General features: G+C 34.3%; 2 protein-coding genes across 2 annotated transcripts in view; one reads left to right on the forward strand and one right to left on the reverse strand.

The window, feature by feature from the left end:
• Positions 1-1,540: 1,540 nt before the first annotated feature.
• On the reverse strand, positions 1,541-2,341 carry LOC129220514 (serine/arginine-rich splicing factor 10-like). The gene has a single exon (XM_054854941.1). The coding sequence runs from the start codon at positions 2,177-2,179 to the stop codon at positions 1,667-1,669; it is 513 nt and encodes a 170-aa protein (XP_054710916.1). The 5' UTR covers positions 2,180-2,341; the 3' UTR covers positions 1,541-1,666.
• A 222-nt stretch (positions 2,342-2,563) lies between these two features.
• The window catches only part of LOC129221478 (acetyl-CoA acetyltransferase, mitochondrial-like), a 67,781-nt gene continuing 51,223 nt past the window's right edge, over positions 2,564-19,121 (forward strand). Inside the window, exons 1-3 of the mRNA XM_054855958.1 lie at positions 2,564-2,623; positions 2,742-2,804; positions 3,116-3,233. Coding sequence (XP_054711933.1) covers positions 2,603-2,623; positions 2,742-2,804; positions 3,116-3,233 — 202 coding nt within the window. The 5' untranslated portion in view covers positions 2,564-2,602. The remainder of the gene's footprint in view (positions 2,624-2,741; positions 2,805-3,115; positions 3,234-19,121) is intronic.

Here is a 19,121-nt window from a genome sequence, read left to right on the forward strand (position 1 = left end):
CGAAAAAGTTTAATATTTCTTATTCTGTACACAGAAAAGAAAAAAAAACAGGCAACATAAAATTCAAAGAAATGTCTTGATTAAGCTGGAGTTCAGTAAAAAGGGCTACTTGAGGTTCTATAGTAGTTTTGCATGACAAAATGAAATACAATAAAGTAAAATGCAGAAAAAATGTAGTAATTGAAAACGGACAAACGAACAATACATTTTATCACTCGAGAAGTAACTTTGCCCTAACTGTTGGTAATCTGGGAAACTAAAAAATCTGAAACTTCACCATTCTTGGGTTCCGTCGTCTTTTTTACTTTTCTTCAGAAAACGCTGAATTTTCCAGCTTTTTTTACCCCAAGACATTTATTGTGCTTTGCCCATATACTTACGCTACAATATGCTACAAGCATCCCACATTTTCCCTAAAAAAAGACAAAAAAAAACCCCACATTTCTTTTAAAAAACCCAGCTTTAGTTGGGTTTTATTTAAAAAAACCCAAAAACCCTGGGTCCATGGGCTTTTTAAAAAAAAAACCCGGGTTTTAGCCAACCCTGCAAACAATTCTTACCAGCAGTAGTGTCCTTATGCAGAAAAGTTTTACGCTATTTTAACTATGACGTGTCTGATACTCATGGGCCTTTGACTAATCACTATGAATGATTAAGAAAGTAGATATATTTTCAATTTTAACTGAAAAACTCTAGGACAAATATATTAAAAAACTTATTTCATTTGAAGGTCTTTTACGAGTATATGTAACTGTGAAAGACTGAAATTGGAAAGTCTACATTCACCAGAAGTAGTTAGTCTTTGGTTGTACCAGTGGGGTGACATTTACCAGATATCAGTCTTTCATGGTAACATATTTAATTCACAGCACATAACCTGACCTGGGAGCAAGATCGTTAGTTTCTACAATTCAAACGAAACCTTATTTTAAAACAATTAGACAAAAAGGAATAATATCAATATGAAAACAGACAAAAAAAAAAAAAAAGCACTGCGAGTTGAAATCACACGAATAAATGCTTCCACCTGCCACATGGATCTTAAAACCTGCTTCAACGATTTATTGTTAAAGAAAAATTCTGTACACGAAACTGATAAATTCCTGCTCTTATAAACATAAAAACCTGAACCCATTTATTTACCTTTTATTCTTTATATCTTTACTTTGCGCTTGTGGGTTCGTACTGTCAATTCTTTACTGTTTACGCCTTGCTTTCCTCAACATCTGGGTACCTTGTAATCTTTACTTGAACCCTTGAATTACTTTGACCTTTACTTGGACCCTTGCATTACTTTGTTACTTTCCTTGACCCTTGCTCTAAGCTGTACTTTTGGACCTTTGAGTTACCTTGTACCATTTCATTTGCACTTTCAAATTTACTTGATATCTTTTATGAACTTGTAAGTCTTTTCTCTTGACTTTGAAAGCCATTGTACTGCAATACATATAAGTAAAATTAATAAAATGAAAATTATAGATTCTTTTAAATTCAATTGAATTGTTTTGGGTTAAATATTTAAAAATACTTCAAATGACAGTTACACAACAATACTTTTAATGAACATTCACTACAATAAAGATGAAATATGACAAAATGATTCAACAAAAAAATACGTCAACACCGAACTAGTCCAAATTATTATGGTAAGGAAGAAATAGCTTAATTATGCATCGCTGTGCGGAGAAGCACTTCGGTGGTATCTTTCCTTAGAACGGCTACGAGAACGGGACCGGGAACGACTTGCGGAAAACCTTTTCTTTCTATATCCAGGGCTTCGATCTCTGTAATAAGGGGATCTGCTTCTAGAGCGGCCTCTTCGACGATAATCGTCGTAACGACTTGAACCACCTCTATATGGAGATCTGCGTCCTTTTCTTTCTTTGCCACGCATTTCTTGGGGGGTTTTCCTGTCACCTTGAGCAAATTCAATTTCCAATTCCCTCCCGAAGAACCGAATTCTGTCCAACTCATTCAAGGCTTCTTCTGCATCTCGAATATCTTCGAACTGTACGTAAGCAAATCCTCTAGGTCTTCGATTATAATAATCCAGGGGAATATAGACATCGGTGATGGGACCATATTTTCCAAATAATCTTCGCAGCTCTTCAGGCCTAGCGCTGTCCGGTACATTTCGAACAAAGAGAGATGAATTTGGTGGCCGCGAGTAACGAGACATTATCACATTCAAAACTAATGATATCTTAGAGAATGCTTTACAAACGTGAATATAGTTCAAATAAAATAAGGCGGAAAAACATGCGAATACGCTACCTAAATCACTTTTGCAATTTCTGTATTATTCGTGCCGAAGCAGACAAATGGCGCAAATATGCGTTTTTGGACTGATCACAGACACAGATCCAGTCCAGTTTCACAAAAAGTTGTAGTTATTTGTTTTTACCGAAAACATTTCTTCTAGAATGGGAAAAAGATTCCTGAAATTTTTAATTTGCCTTTAAAACATGTCTTCAAAAAATCGTATAAGTTTCTAAGCAATTTCGTCGATTATATATTTTGAGGTTGAAATCTTCCATGAGTGAGTAATTCAGTTTAATAATTTGGCAACGATATCATTTGACAATTTTTGTCGTCTGTCATCATGGGATTACTAAATTTAAAAGTACTAATTATTTAATGAATTTTTCAGCTTACTGTTTCTTGGAATATCATTTCATAGTTGCATACTTTTTCTTAAAATATAATAAACACTATTCATGCGTAATGCATTTTCTTTTCAGACATCTCTTTTACCACTGCATAAGATATGTAAACAACTTTCAGGTCTTCGCTGGACGCATAACGTATGTTCCCTTTATTATATATATATTATTTCAGCATTTTTGCTTTAAAATGAAGAAACTCAAATGTAATTTAACTGTAGCAACAATTATTTAGTTGTCAATTTTAAGGTTTTGACTTACTATGTTATTTCTAATGTTGACGGGAAGATTTCTTGATTTAATTACTTTAAAGCATCAAATTTCTTTTTCTGGCTGATACTACCTGTTGGATTTCCCTTGAATCCCAAGTTTCTTTATTCTAGGTGTTTCAAAATATATATTTTTAAATGAATAGACTTTCAAGTATAGTTATTGCTTTTTGTTGGTGCTAGGATGTTGTCATTGTGTCAGCTGTGCGAACCCCTATTGGTTCCTTTCGCAGTTCGTTGGCTTCACTAACAGCTTCAAGGCTTGGAGCAATTGCTGTAGAAGGTGCTGTAGAAAAAGCAGGTATTAGTTAAAACTTTATTTCCCTTCTATTAGATTAAATTTGGTTCTATTCGAGGCCCAGATGTACCTCCCTGCAATATAGAGGTCTGCATTCTTAAGAGGCCCAGCGGCCCAAGAAATTGATTTTTTTTTTTAAACCAGCTCTAAGACTTATTAAAATTGCAAATATACAACTACTGGCCTCTGGGGATTTTGTTGCAGGAGGGCCCAAAATTTATAGATCCAGGCCTGTTCAATTCTCGATTTTGATAGTGCATTGAAAGGTTTTAAACCTGCCAAAATGACATTTACAAACTGTTCATTAAATTATGTAACACTTTTAAAGACGGGGCTTTATGATTGAAGTTACTGCTGGGGCAAAAAGACAATATTTGTTGATAAAAAATGCATTTGTTTTTAAAAATTAGCTGGTTGCATCACCACACCACCCCTGCAATTGAAACTGTAAAGTCTGACTTTGTTGTATCCACAAGATTGATTTTATTGAGAACTTATTAAATTTAATCTTATTATTATTTTCTGATTAACGGAGGGGAGAGGAATAATAATCATCTTTTTCTATAAAAAGTTATTCAAAATACCTTAGATGTGGGCCTTCTGTGCATCTCAGGGACAACAATTGGTAATTTCCTCCCTTCAAACAGGTCAGGGGGACGTGTCCGCCCTCTGCCTGAGATGCCCTAAGTCAACAACAGAAAGTATAAGAGTATTTCATGTGTGAGAATAAAACAAAGCTTGACTATTTATATATTTTAATTAAATTTTTCCTTTTATTTTCTAGTGCTGTGTACAGCAAATGTTCAAAGAACTGATTCATTAAATTTAATATTTTAACAATTGTGAACTTTAAGGCACGTTTAACAGTAGGGTGATCCGAAATTTCAAAGGTGAAAAGTTTTTAAATCTTACCCTCCCATTTGGTTCCAATGCATTAAAAAATAAAGCAGACAAAATTCGGAAACATTTCAATAATATTAAGAGGTAGCTCAACGCAGATAAAGTTTTCATCATTGCTGAATAGAGCGTGTACAACACACGACCGAACTAAGCCATAATACAATGGGGTAGTTCTCAAAAGGTGGGAACAAAAAAGTTAACTTTGAGCAATTTCAAAAATTTTCGAATTTGACATCAATTTTGCTTTTATTCTATTGTATGCATACCTAGAACACAATATGTGAACATGAAAAGACAGCAGGTATTTGTAAAAATTGTTAATTAGCAAATTAAATCAGCAGTCTATAGGTAACAGATTTTGGACATTGTTGTCCTGTAAGTAACGGATTTTGGACATCATCATAACGTAAGTTTCACCATTTTTGACAATTGTTAATCTGATTTTTAACTTTTCCAATGAAAATTTTATTTACTACTTTTTAAATTTTGCAATTTAATAATAAAGAGGATATTAATGAAATACTTGAATGACTATACATGCTGCTCCTTACATATAATAAAGTTTTGGAATGATTTTGAAGAAGTTGATGCAAGGTTAAAAAAAAGCTTCAAGTTAAAAATAATACAATTGTAAAAAGTGACATCAGTTTTAATAATGAATATTTTTTCTAATGTCATAAGAATTAAAATGATTGAAAACCTTTCGCAATTGTTTCGATTGTGTTCTACAAAGGGAACAACAGCCCATTTTGAAAAAGGTAAATTAAGTAGTTCCTCCTAATAGCGGACGCCTCCCAATAACGGACAAAATTTCTAGTCCCTTGACTGTCCGCTATTTGGAGGTTTCACTGTACTTTTTAGTTGATACCTACGCTAATTATTATTGGAGGATTATGTTAAATAGCCAAACATAAAGACGCAGAGCATTTTTTAAGGAATTTTTACTAGCATTTTTTAAGGAATTTTTACTAGGTGACTCAAATTTATCATAAAGGCTCTAGCATTCCCAATAAATTTCCCCTTTTTTTTAACAAATATGTGCATAGGTCGTTGCCTCAAGGTGGTATTTCTGTAAGTATGGTTTGTTTTGAGGTGACTCTATAGGACTTCTGATTTAAGAGGAAGCCGATATGAACCTAACCGTAAGTATAATATTAACTCCAAAGTAAAGGGGGTCCAGGGGTTTCTCCCCTGGAAAATTTTCGAATTTGTAGTCTTAAAAACGCATTTTAGGCGATCTTTGGTAATGTTAGGGGAGAAGAGGTTTGGTGGCGCTCACTTGTCTATTTTTCGAAATTGTAGCTTTAAGAATGCAGTTTTAGACGATCTTTTTAATGATGTTAGAGGGAGGAGAGATTTGAGGGCCCATCCGAGGAAGTTTTTCTGATTTCTAATCTTTGAAATGCATTCTTTCTTTCGTAATATTAAGCGCTCCGGAGCGACCCTCTTCCCTCGGCCATTTTTCGAAATTGAAACCTTAAAAACGCAAACATTATGTACAATAATGTTCAGAAGAGGGAGGTTCGGGGGTTCTCTGGTGGAATTTTTTTTTTTTTTTTTTGCAATTGTAGTGCTAAAAACACAGTTTAATAAGATGTTTCGTGGAGGAGGGATTTGAAGGCCCGCACTAAAAAGTTTTATTAATTTGCAAGTCTTAAAGATGCATTCTAATTATCTTTTATAATGTAGAGGAGAAAAGGTTTGGAGTGCTCCCCAGGAAATTGTTTGATTTTGTAGCTCTAGAAAGGCTGTTTTAGACGATTTTTGGTGATGTTAAGGGGAGGAGAGATTAAAAGGCCCATTCCAGGAAATTTTTCTAATTTAAAGACTTAAAAACGCATTCTAGACTATCTTTGGTATAAGGTTAGAAGTTGAAGATATTCTGAGGTCTACTAACAAAATTTTTTCAAACTGCAAATGTAGGCAATCCATGATTCATGAGTAGATTTTAGAGGACCATCAGTTTGTCGAAATTGAGCTCCAAAAACGTTGTTTTTGAAGACTTTCAATGGTGTTAGGGAGGGATTAGTTCTTCCTCGGAAACATTGAAACTCAAGCGCTTAAAACAAAATTTATGCTGATTTTGAACAATGTTGGTGAAAAGGAGAGGTGGAGAACCCTCCCCTCTGGAAACTTTTACAAGTTCTTTTTTAAAACGCAGTTTGTAGACGATCTTTGGTAATATTAACTAGAGGAGTGGATTGGAAGGTCCCATTTTAAAAACAGACCCCGAAGAGTTCCTATTTTTCCTACTTTTTCCTATTTTTTAGAGCTCTCTCCTTATTTTCCTACTTTTTCCTTTTTTTTTCCTACTTTTTCTTTCTTTAGTATAGCACTTCTAATTGTGCATTGATTCTTATTTTTACAATGCCGCACCGATAATTTTCTGCATGTTTCAATTTTGAAAAGCAAAAGAAACAAGCGGATCCTGAACTTTTCATTGACTGACTATACAGGGTGTCCCGAAAGGTCGTTTACAAACTTAACATGCTGGTCTGCCATATCATGATGAACAAGATTTACATAGTAACATACGTTCGTAAGCCAATGCTGGCGCACTACGCACACCAAGTCAGGCACTAACGGATGCAGAACATGTCGCATATTTATTACACAAAGACGATTTTACACAACATTTTAGTCTTCAAGGAAGGCTTATAGCTGTTGTTGAAATTTGCTGCCTTTAACTGTCAGACACCGTCGCAACGAACGAAGTACCGACCGTCATAATAACGATCCATTCTGACAAGATTTCTCTGATCGCTGCGTTGTCGTTGCAACGTGATTATGAGAGCTGGCAGGACTCAAATTTTAGCAACTGCTTTAAGCTTTCCTAAAAGACTAAAATGTTGTATAAAACCGTCTTTGTATAATAGATATGTGACATGTTGTGCATCCGTTAGTGTCTGACTTTGTGTGCATGGAGTGCGCCAGCATTGCGTTTGCGAACACATGTTCCTATGTAAATCTTGTTCATCATGATATGACAGAAAAGCATGTTAAGTTTGTAAACGACCTTTTAAGATACCCTGTATTCAGTCTATTTCTGGAAGGAACGCCGCACAGTGGTTCAAAACGACAAAAAAGCGGAAAAAATGTAATCTCTTTGAATATTCTCAAAAAATGCTTTGGAAAATTGTTAAAATTGTTACATGGTAATATTTATCTTCATGCTTGCTGATCGTATTCACTGCGAAACCCCGATTTTACGGCCCTCGAATCTGCGTTTTCCCCACATTTTACGTTTTTTATCATCAGGTCCAGTTTTTCCGTACACTAATAATATTAATTTAACCCGGATCAAAAGTTTGTTATTTATGAATTTCCCGCATTTTACGTCTTCCCTCGGCAGTTAAAAGAAAGAGAAAAATATTTTAAAATTAAGAAAAGTGTTTCCCTCTGTGCATTTTTAAACATAATCCACTCTGTTGAAAGTTAATCCATGGAAACAGAAACGATTCTGCTCCATCCGTAGCTGACCTTATGGACTGAAGATGAACAAGAAGAAGAGGAAACACAACTTGTCTCTTCTTTCAATACTGCATTTAAGAGCTTAATAATAGTGAAAGACTATTTTCTTTACCATAAAGACCAGGAAAAAACTTTGCAAAGTGTTCCAATCCTGGAAGATGCTGTATTTACTTTGGAGTCAATGACTCATTATTAGTGACTATTTTCAACCTAAACGCCCGGATTCGTTACTTAATGTGTTAGAATAATCTAAACTGGTGTGTACAAAAATGTTCTTTTCGTAAAATATCACATTTTTACATTTTATAAGCGTCATCGTAGCAACCGTTATTACTATTTTTGTTACTTTATCTGATTTTTGCTTTTTATACATTTCCCGTATCTTACGTTTTCCCATATTTTATGTTTTTGGATTTGAATTGACGTTTTCCCGCATTTTATGTATTTTATGTTTGATTCAGGCCTCTGAGAAACGTGAAATCGGGGTTTCTCTGTAGTTCAAATTCATTTCTGTTTTTAGTGAAAAATATAAATTAAATCAGTCGTATGCCACACGCAAGGTTTATTTTTTGCAATTGATACATTCGAACAATTCTTTCTGGCAATGTTGACAAACTGAGAACAGCTTTATACTAGAATGATTTCGAAGAAGAAATCAGAAATTTCAAACGTTTAATGATTTTCTAATTGCATTGTTTTATGAACAGAGTGGTTATTTAACTTTTATATAGAATTCTGTATGAGTTTTAAAAATTTCTTTCTTATATGTATCTTCTTTAAAGCCAAACGGTTCCAAAAATTTTTATTTTCAGGTTACTACTGCATTGCATGTAGAATATTGCGCCACAATAAGCCATAACAACGTAAATCTGTTTTAAAAAAATCCTCTGTATTTATTGATAAATGTTTCAAAAGCCCCAACTTTCGGAAGCAGTAAACAAACGTTTTTAGGCTCTCCTGCAAAGTAGTGAAACTGTGACATACGTTAGTCTGGAGCATGTCAAATTTGATGACCAATTTCTTTGATAAAAAAACAATTTACCCCCGTCTACTGTTACAAGTTATTTTCTAACTTACTAAATTGGTATTCGTAAATAGCGAAGATCAAACAAAAACATCTGCCACGACTGCAGTCGCAAGTGATCGCAGCTAAAATGTTGTTGTTTATTTACAGGAAGGATTAAACTATTGATATATGTAAATTTTAGCCCACCGGAAGCCGCCGATAAAAGTATATTCCACAATACTTTTCATTATATTTTTAAGGAAATAATGTTTTTTTATTTTAGGTAGTTTTCAATTTTGATGAATTTTTAATTTTTAACTACGATGTAATATGCATCCTATAAGTGAGAAAAACCGATCAGAAATGACTTTTATTAAATTTTAGTCCTCCATATTGAACGAATGAATTAAAACTGAAGCATAAGTCGTACGTCCGAAAAAAGTAAAAACTTAATTGTTCAACAATCTCGGCTTTTTTTTTGTAAAAACGAATTTTTTTTTTCAAAAAACTCTTATGGAGTAAGTTACTACAACTCAAGGACTAAGTAATTACGGCATGAAATATTTTTTATCTTAAAACTTAAAAATAGCTATCTTTTCCGCGGCGTCTGAAGTTAGTTTAAAAGTTAAATTTTCGTAAGTGACTTTTTTACCGTTGCTGCGTTTATGATCGACTTTTCTTTTTATCGCCCCGACTTCAGTCCTACTGTTTTAACGAAACAATAAAGAAATGGATACCGGCACATTCTGATGCAATTATATATTACTTACCCGTCAATTAGAAGCTTTGATTAAAGTAAACGGCCGACTGTTCGAAAAGTGCGGGAAAAGCAGAATTTCCTATTCACCAATTTTTCGTATAGATGATTACAAGGGAAATGGAGCTTTATTTAAACAGAAAGGCAATGTAAAACCTTAAAAGGAACGTAAGGAAGCAAAAAATTAAAAACCTGTACACTGTACATATTTTCTTGATGTTAGTACAAAATAAAAGCGACATGTAACAGAAATTCGCAAAAACGGAACACTTCAAAAATAATCGCAGAAACTAACCTTTTTCATACATGAATATGATTATTGTTCATTCTAAATAGGAAACATGAAAAAATAATTTATAAAATTTCAGTTTCTTTCCTTGCAAAGAGTGTATTCGCAAAAAAAAAAAAAAACCCTCGGCAAAACGTTCCCGATTTTTGGAGAAAAATCGGAAATCAATTTAAGTGCGAGATTCCGTTTTTATTTCTTCACATTTTTAAAAGTTGGGAGAGGGGGGGGGGGGGGGGTTACAGCTAAAAGCAAATATGTACTGTATTTTTTTCTTATTTTTAATGGGTATTTTCTAATCTGATTTATCATCAATATCGAGGAGTTGCTCCCCCCCCCCCCACTCTAAATTTCGTGAACAATTTCCAGATGAATATTTTTGTTGTATGGTGAGGATTGAGTAAAAATGTTGTGTTTACCATGCATTGATTTTTTCCTGTTTGTTCCGTGACAAAAATTTTGGAAGGAGGAGGTAAAAAATCATCAAACCAATAAAACAATATTCGTTTTTATTGCTTGATTAAAATTAAAACTGGCCCGTCATTTTGACTTTTCCCTCGGGATGGCTAGCGAAGTATGTATACTGAATGCAAACTTTGTCTGAAAACAATAAAAACCACATAAACTTTTATAGTTAAGCATTAATTTTGTAAAGCCAGGGAGGGGAGAAATTGACCCCACCGACCGCCCTAAATGACGTTCCTGAAAGAAAAATTTTGTTGAATGCTAAAAGTATGTAACATAATACAAACCTTTTAGTTTAACTATTTCGTTATTTATTTAGTTTAATTATTTTATTATGAATTTTATGTCCCGTATTTAATAACAAATTTATTTTAGTTCTGCATTTTCAGTCTTTTTCTTTTTGTTTTTCAAATTTAAACATCTGCCCCTGTTTATGCAAGAATGCATATCAGCTGCTGATTATTTTAAACTAAAATTAAATTAATATTTACTTTTCTTTTTGTATCGCAGTTAATGACAACAGGAGCGGAAAGTGTTGGTATTTTCAAATGATAATTGGATGCTCTCGAAGGAATGTTTTCGTTTTTGACAAAACAAATCTTTGACAAAAATAGTTTTATTGCACCAAAATATGAGTTTTATTATTATTTTTTTTTTTTTTGCGATCGCTATATTGCATTTTATTCTTTCACACTTCGAATTTTTATTACTGTACTGTTGAAAGTTGTTTTTTTATTTGGATTTTATTTTTGTATTTAGTACCTTTGTTTCCTGCAATTTATTTTTCGTACTGAAAATTGTCAGCTTGTTTCTTTCGTTTTTTTTTTTTAATGAGTCGGCCTTTCATTAAATCCCTTTAATACTTCAAAAGTACTGTTACTTTATTTCTGGGACAGTTTTAAATCAAAAATACTGTTAGTTTATTTTACATTAGAAATAAAGTTTACACTAAATCTGTTTCCTCTTGACATGTGTTCAGTCCTATCTCTTCCTATTTTTTCCTACTTTTTTAAGTGATTTTTTTCCTACTTTTCCTACTTTTTAAATTTTTGACTCCTTATTTCCTACTTTTTTCCCCCAAAAAACCACTTCAGGGTCTGTAAAAAGGAAGTGAAGAAGAATTACATAGCACTCACAGCATAAAGCCAGTTTTGTTACTATTTTTAAAATAGATGATCAGGGCCGCAAGCAGGTAGCTAGAACTTTGTTAGGGGAAGGGGGAGTTCCAAGGCGGAATGAACTTTAAAAATGGGTGAATAATAAATCAGAAGCTTTAGCTCTTAATTATATTAATTAGTACTATTTCAATTAGAACTACAATTATTAAAGCATAATAATTAGCTTCAAATTAGTTAGCTAATCAAAATTTTAAGACATTAATAAAAAGTAATTAATCAAAAAAATTTTTAATCACCTCTACATAGTATGAAATGAAGTCTCCAAAAAGCGTCTCACATGAATTCCCGAATTTGGGAATGAAAAATTACCCGCTAGTATTAACATTATAGTATATCGTTGGAAAGGGTAGATTTTTCTGCTGCCTATGGATTTTTTTTCAATTCTCTAACTTAATTATGGTGGGAATTATTTGCGTAAAAAACCCGAATTTTTCAAGGCTTCGCTGTACTTCAAACTACTTGGATAGGTAACACTTTTCAAATCCTTAGTTTCTTTCTTTTTTATTTCAATTTCTTAAAAGCATTTTATTTTGTAGTGAATCATAACCCTGCCTAAAAGTTGTGAATTTCCGTGACACAGCAGACAAATTCGTGACTGCGGAAAATTTATATAATTCGCAATCACGAATTGCAATAGGACCCTACTCGTTGGGTTTCTTGTTTGTTCAAACAGAATGGAAATGATCCAGAAATTCCCCCCCCCCTGGTAGTACTGGTTACTTTTTATAATAAGTAGTATGAGGCATATGCATATCCATAGGAAATGGTAATTAGGATGTGGTAAAAAAAATTAAGATTTTATGGCCGATATCCACCAGGACACTAAGCATAAAGATTATTTACAGCGTCTAACGTCATGTATTTTAATTTCTTATCAAACTTAAATGATGGGTATTAAAAATCTGGAAATATTAAAGACGATTGGAAGTCATTTTGCCGTTTAAGTTAATCTAAATTGGCGTTTTTTAATTTAAAAAAAAACATAATTTTACAAAAAAAAACTTTTTTAAACATAAAGTTTGCTTGAGTTAAGGCCTGAAATAAATATGAATAAAATCAAACCGCAGACGATTTGTAAGTATGACGAAGAAAATTTTGCTTTCTAAATAAAAATAAAAAACGATTGTCGTCATTGTAATCTGAAAAATCAGAGCAGCATCAATTTTGTTGAAGTGAGGATAATAAGCTATTCGTGATAACCCAATAATAACACTATGACAAACTACAGGACTACTGCAAACACAAGGAGTGTGCAGAATGAGAATAAGTTATTTATTCGATGCTATTTTTGTCTGAACGTAATATTTAGATGGGAATCCAAAATAAGGTGTAACGTTCAAAACTGTAAAAATAAAACATTTTAAAAAAAATGCAATACAACTTACCTCTTGTTTTTGGAGTGCGTTGAGTTTTTTTCTGCTATATTTCGATTTTTTTCCCGAATTTGAGGTAGAAAAAGTTTGCTACCGACACCAATAATAGAAATGAATTGTACGACCTCAGAGACGCACACGCCTCCTGTAGGAGCCCCTGGCACCTTCTAAAAATGTGGCGCTGTCTACAATGGCCCCGCTGCGGACAGCCCCTTCCCTGATTAATAAAAGCAGAAAAACATCCGAAGTGTCACTTTCCTATATGGCCCAGAGCCTTGATATGGCCTTCCCTCAAAAACATTCCTACATGAGAGTGGGATGATTTCGAGGAAGGTATATAATGAGATACTCATCATTGATGACCCATCAATCTTTCGAAAAGTCACAATAAATGCTTGTTTACACGCTGCTGTCAATTTTCACGTGCCGAGGTTCCCTCTAGCGTTTGTAAAAAGATATGCAAGCTACTTTTGCTGCCCCAAGGAGCGTTCCTGTACACAGATAGCCGCGAAAAGCTTACGGCTATCATCAAGGGAAGCGCTAATGAGGTGCCCGGTCTACAGGCAGGGCCTTTCCACAAGGGAACAAAAAGATGAAGCCTCTCGGCAAGTACAAGTTAGCGGTTTTAAAGAAGACGAGGTTTTACAAAAATTCGTAAACCAGGGTGGCGACAGGAACTGGAAAAAAAAGTTCCCTGACTTTTCCCTGATTAAGTTCACCAAATTTCCCTGATTTACGTTACTTATAATAATGGTTTCCTTTCTTTACCCTACCTGAAAAGCATTGCATATTAAATAAAATGCACTGTTTAAAACAGTTTAAACTGTTAATTAAAAATATATTTTGAAAAGATGCTTCTTTTTTTTGGTAAAAATAGTTAGATTACTTTAGTGACAAACAACATTGGAATGAAAAAAACAATTAGTAACAATTTCAAAATATATATGTATATGGTTTTAAAATAAAAGAGTTTTGAAGTCTGAAAAAAAAAAAAACCTGCGTGTAATCTGAAGTGACAGCGAATAATACCATGGCAAAAAACAAATTCGATTTTCAGTCAAAATTCAATTTTAATACTTCAAATAATTGGTGGAAAATTTGTAGGGAACTAAAATACTTCATTTTGCAAAAAAAAAATTTTTTTTTTCTTCATCTGATCAATTTTCCCTGAATTTTTGAAATTTTTTCTATATTTCCCTGAGTGATCAAGTTCCCCGACTTTTCCCTGATCTGTCGCCACCCTGTAAACCAATCTTGGATTTCCCAATGTCGCCCAGTGGTTCGATTTTGCATCTTCTAGGCGACAGGTTCTTTTCACTACACGACATTGGTGTCGCGTAGTCCCTATGTTAAAAAATGCTCTGAAAGATGTGAAGATTACGAATCCATCGATACCTGGAGGCCTAGTCTCTGCCCAATACGTAAAAATTTAACGCATGCAACGCCCACCTGTGACGTCACTTTTACGTACGCAACAAAATTCGCTAGTCTCTGCCCTTTCTTACCGGACGCAAAAGGCAGCTGCCAAAACGCGAACGTACGGTAAATTAACGCCATGATTTTTCTGGCGTAAACCTTTCGTACGTACGTTTAAGAGTCGAAACAAAGATGGCTGCTGTATTCGCCGCGCAATGAGTTTTATGAAACTTGCTGAACTATTGGACTTATCGAAAGAAAAGTATTGAAGAATCATCACACGCGTTGGATATTTTTGATGCAAGGTTTGTCAAACTTTATAAATAGATCAAAAGTTAAGTGATTAACGCCACAGAAGTGAAACATTGCTTTCCCTCCTGTATATAGGGTTACCAGCTAATTTGCGAGTACATTCTTCGTCACTGTTCTACAAACACAACATCATTTTTAATTCTTAGCGTTCATTTATATTTATTGATAAGAGTGAAGTAAAAGATCTTGCACCATGGCCCTACGAAATTTGCTGTTAATTTTGTTTGTACAGATTAATTATTTTCCGACAGGTAAGTGGGTCATTCCATTTTAAACCAAGCAATAAAATAAACAAAATTCTCAAGCTGATCGTTTCAGATTTTCAAGAAACTTTGCGAAATCCTACTACTCTCTGACACCTCAAATGTATATAAACTTTAAAAAAAAATCTATCTTACACAATTGATCTGTAACTAATGTCTGAGTTTGTTAAACACTATTTTCCCGGCAGTGTTTTGAAATGTTATACCTGACTTAAGTTCTATGGGAGCTTCAGAGTTGCATAATAGCTCATTTTAAAGAAAACTGCATATGCCTTACTTTGATGTGTAATAACACAAATATTTCAGATAAAAATATTTTTTCACAATTTTAAATTTTGACATTGTGTCTCAAAAAAAATTCAGGGTTTTTTTTGTAATGTATTATAATGAATGCATCCCAAATGTTCAGAGTGGGCTCAGAACAGTTGCAACAAATATTGTAGGATAATTTTTACAAAAAATTGGCTTAAAAAAATCCTGACTAGTGTTATGCCGGATGTCCGAGGGAAGATAAAGATGTGTATCCTTATCTGTTTTTTCCAGATCTTAAACAAATCTTTTATATTCTTAAATTTCGACACATATTTGAATTCTAAATATAGATAGGCATGAAACACTCTTAAATTCTATGTAAGTTAAGTGTTTTCATTTTCTTAAATAAGGTATCATTTCAGAAATTAAAAAAGTTAATTTTTAAACCCCGACTCTATTAGGAAAGAGATAATAAGTTTGACATGTATATTTGTGTGTGTTTGTGGAATCGTAGCTCCCAAACAAATGAAACGATTTTGTTCATTCTTTTTTACGCTCAAAAGGTGACTTGACCTTTGTGTTCTTAGCTTGGTCTCATCTTTGTAACACTAATTACCCAGGGGTGTCCACCTCTTCCCCAAATACAACAGAGAAAAATACCCTTGAAAACAACCCTTTTAAAATTTTCAATGCCGTAGTCTGACCTTCCCTTGGTGGACACCTATGAATTAATGAAGATATTAATTAAAAACCAACGTAGTGTTTTTCGCAGTTTGAACAGTGAGATCTTATATATGTGCGTTTAAATATTGGGACTAGTTGAAAGAATGAAATTTTCTGCGTTGAATATTTGTTAGGAATTTCCAAGTAGGAGTTATAATCTTGTTTACACAATAAAAGAAAATTTTGAGTTCAATGTTAAACCTTTATGCTTGCGAGTAATATCAATTTCTTTGTTGCTCCACGATTTAAAATTTATCTACTTTCAGTTTCTGACGTGTACTGACCCACAAGTAGTTCTCACTGATCTAGACACTAGTGATCCCTATCCGCAGATCTGAACTTTTAACGATCCAGCACATCACTAGTTATAAGTTTTTTTTTTTTTGAACTACAGAGCTGTACAATAGCGCATTTTAAAGATAATTTCATTATCTTTCATCTCTGATTTGTAAGTTAAACATTTTTTTATTCCAATAATTTTAAAATTATGTACTTTTTAAAATTTTGTTGTAGTCCCACTCTGAAAATGTTTGGCCCTATTCACTAAAATACAGTAAAAATCATGCTCTTTTTTATAAAATGACACTATTCTCAATTTTTTTTAATTTGAAAATTTTGGGAAAGGGGATTTTTTCCCCGAAAAGTATTTAAGTTACACATTCAACTGAAGTGCATGTCTTTCTCTTCAAAGTGAGTTATAATACAGCTCTGTAGCTCTCATAAAGCTTGAATTATAAAATTTTACGCACTGCCAGCAAGTTAGAAAGAAGTGCTGTGCTTTTTAACAACTTTCAAAAATTAATTACTAATCATGTATGAAAGTTTTTTAAAAATTATATACAGTAAAACCCCTCTAATACGGACACTAATGGGACAATTTTTTTGTCGGCAATAGAGGGGTGTCCGCAGGTCAGAGATTTAACAATGTTATTTTCTTTGAAATCGGAGAATAAAATATTGTTCACATCAGTGGGGTGGCCGTTTGGAGGGGTTTTACTGTTACATTTAAGATGTCGGAGAGTAGGGCTTCTGAAACTTTCATGATATTTGAGACGGTCAGGTTGAGAATTTTATTTATTTATAGGTTTGATATATGATCCATTTGCGTGTCGAATAATATTAATTTGTACAAATAAAATAAACAACAATGTTTCTAGGGCCAAGCTGCAAGATCTTTTACTTCACTCCCATCAGTAAATATAAATGAATACTAGGAATTAAAAATGATGTTGTGTTTGCCGAATGATGAGGTAAATTAGTTGGTAATCCCATAATGATGAATGAGCAAATGAGCTGGTAATATTGCTGATGGAAAGCAATGTTTCATTGCTGTGAGGTTAATCTGAACATTTTGGTCAGAAAAAAAGTTTGACAAACTTTGCATCTAAACTATTCAACACATTGTATAAGACTCCTGAAATACTTGTCTTTTGATGCATTCCAATATTTCTGCTTCTTTTTGTTGAACACTCAAAGCAGCAAATTCATCACTCAGCAGCCATCATAGACTTTGCACATATTAGCTGTAAGCTCAGGTACACATGTATACTTCCGTAGGACTCCCTTAAGCTACAGTAGGGTCTCATTTCACAATTTTCCATGTGTGGGGGGTGGGGTCTAAAGATTTGTGCGCAATAGATTATATAGGAAGAAAACAAACTGTGTACACACAATAGTCCCAAATTTGATTGTTTCTAAAATTCAGAGGGTTCCCTTACCACCCAATTGATGGATCTGGAATTCCTGTTCTTCACTATACATATCATCATTCCGATAATACACATCACAAAATTTTACACAGTTGCGGAACCAATAAATGCACATTTACATCAATGTTCATTGTTGTTTTCTTCAATATGCACTTTATTTGTATACCTTCGGCTGATTTCAAACAAATTTCTTTATTTAAGCTGTCATTTTATTATAAAAAGGAATATTAAAACATATTCTGTACAAACTGCAGTATAGTTGTAATGGAATTTTTAGAGGCTCTGCCTCCTGCTCGTTTGGCTCGCCAACCCCCCGGTTGCCACCTGTGGGCGCTCAAAGCCACTTGCAGCAGGTGACTATTAATGATTTTAGGGGTGTCGAGACATCCCAGAATATCCTCAGGAATGGAAGCCCCTAAAGGTTTAGAGGGGCGTTAAAGAATGGAAATGGCTTCCCCTATTTGCCCTGTATCCAGTGGTACAGGTAGACACGGCCAATCCGGAGAAGATAGACACAGAAATAAATAGTTTAGACTAGGGGGCCCGACTCCCCTGCTCGCTTTGCACGCCAACCCCGTTTGCCATCCGCCTCAAAGATTTTATGCTTTTTATGACATGACATCCTTGGTATCATGACATCCTTGGATATCCTCAAGACATAATCAGTACTGGATATCTGGCCCCTCAAGGTTCAGAGGGGTGAGACAGGGTGCAATAAATACAGAGATTAACAACCCGTATCCGAAGGTGGGGTGTGTTGGCCGGATTCGTAAGGCGTCAGACTCTTAACTCAGGGGTGCCCATCTGGAAGGGGTCATGGTACAGACTGCGCCAATTGAATTTCTAAGGGAAGGGGGGGGGGGAAGAAAATTGAGAGGTATTTTTTGGGGGGAGCTTTTGCTCTTGGGGGAGGACCCCTGCTTACCCGAAGGGTCCAAGGTCCGATGTCAGCCGGTCAAAGATCTTCCATGTTTGTTAATGGTGACTGGGGCAAGTTAAATATGTCGCAGTCAAAGTCCTTCAAAGAATTAATACCTCTGGGAGTGCTAGACCAGAGATTACTCGTCTTCTGACCTGGATCAAAAAACAGCTGTCTTCAGGTCCCCATCCAACAGTTTAGAACAAAAAATGGTAGGTACGGGGAATCCTAGAGTGTGATGTATTCAACAGTACCAGTATTGACTTCGCAGACATTTCCAGTTCAGAGGAGAAGCGGTTAGGGACAGGCAGTCACAGAAATTAATATTATCGACTATTAGATAATCTGTTATGCAAATTGTTCTGAATGATGTTTTAATTTTCAAACTACAAATAGAAAGAAATTCACGAAAAAAACATTTTAGCAATTATTTTTCTTTTGGTAATTGCATATGTAAAGCCTAATAAATACAAATTAAATTTCATTCATTGGATACTTAAAGAGAGATGGGTTTCTAAACTCCTTGGGCCTGGGCTCAGTTAGCCCCTGCTCCAGATATACTTACCTGCAGCGCGGGGCGGCTCACTATACTAAATGGGCCCCCGGCTTTCAGTGGCTTAGAACTCCAGTAGCCAGTTAGGGGCTCTGCTAATTTTTTGCCAAGGGGGACCTAAAATTTATAGATCAGAGCCAGACAAGGGTGTCACCATCTCAACATGGAAGGGGAGGGCAGGCCCAGGAAAGTCCCAATGCAAAGTCGTTGTGACCTCCCAAAATTTTCCTTATTCGATAATTTTTTTTGCCGCTTCAGCAAAATTAGGAGTTTTATTAGGTAAAATTATCCTCATTCAGCGACAATAT

This window comes from Uloborus diversus, chromosome 4 (assembly GCF_026930045.1).
Source record: "Uloborus diversus isolate 005 chromosome 4, Udiv.v.3.1, whole genome shotgun sequence".
NCBI lineage: Eukaryota > Metazoa > Arthropoda > Arachnida > Araneae > Uloboridae > Uloborus > Uloborus diversus.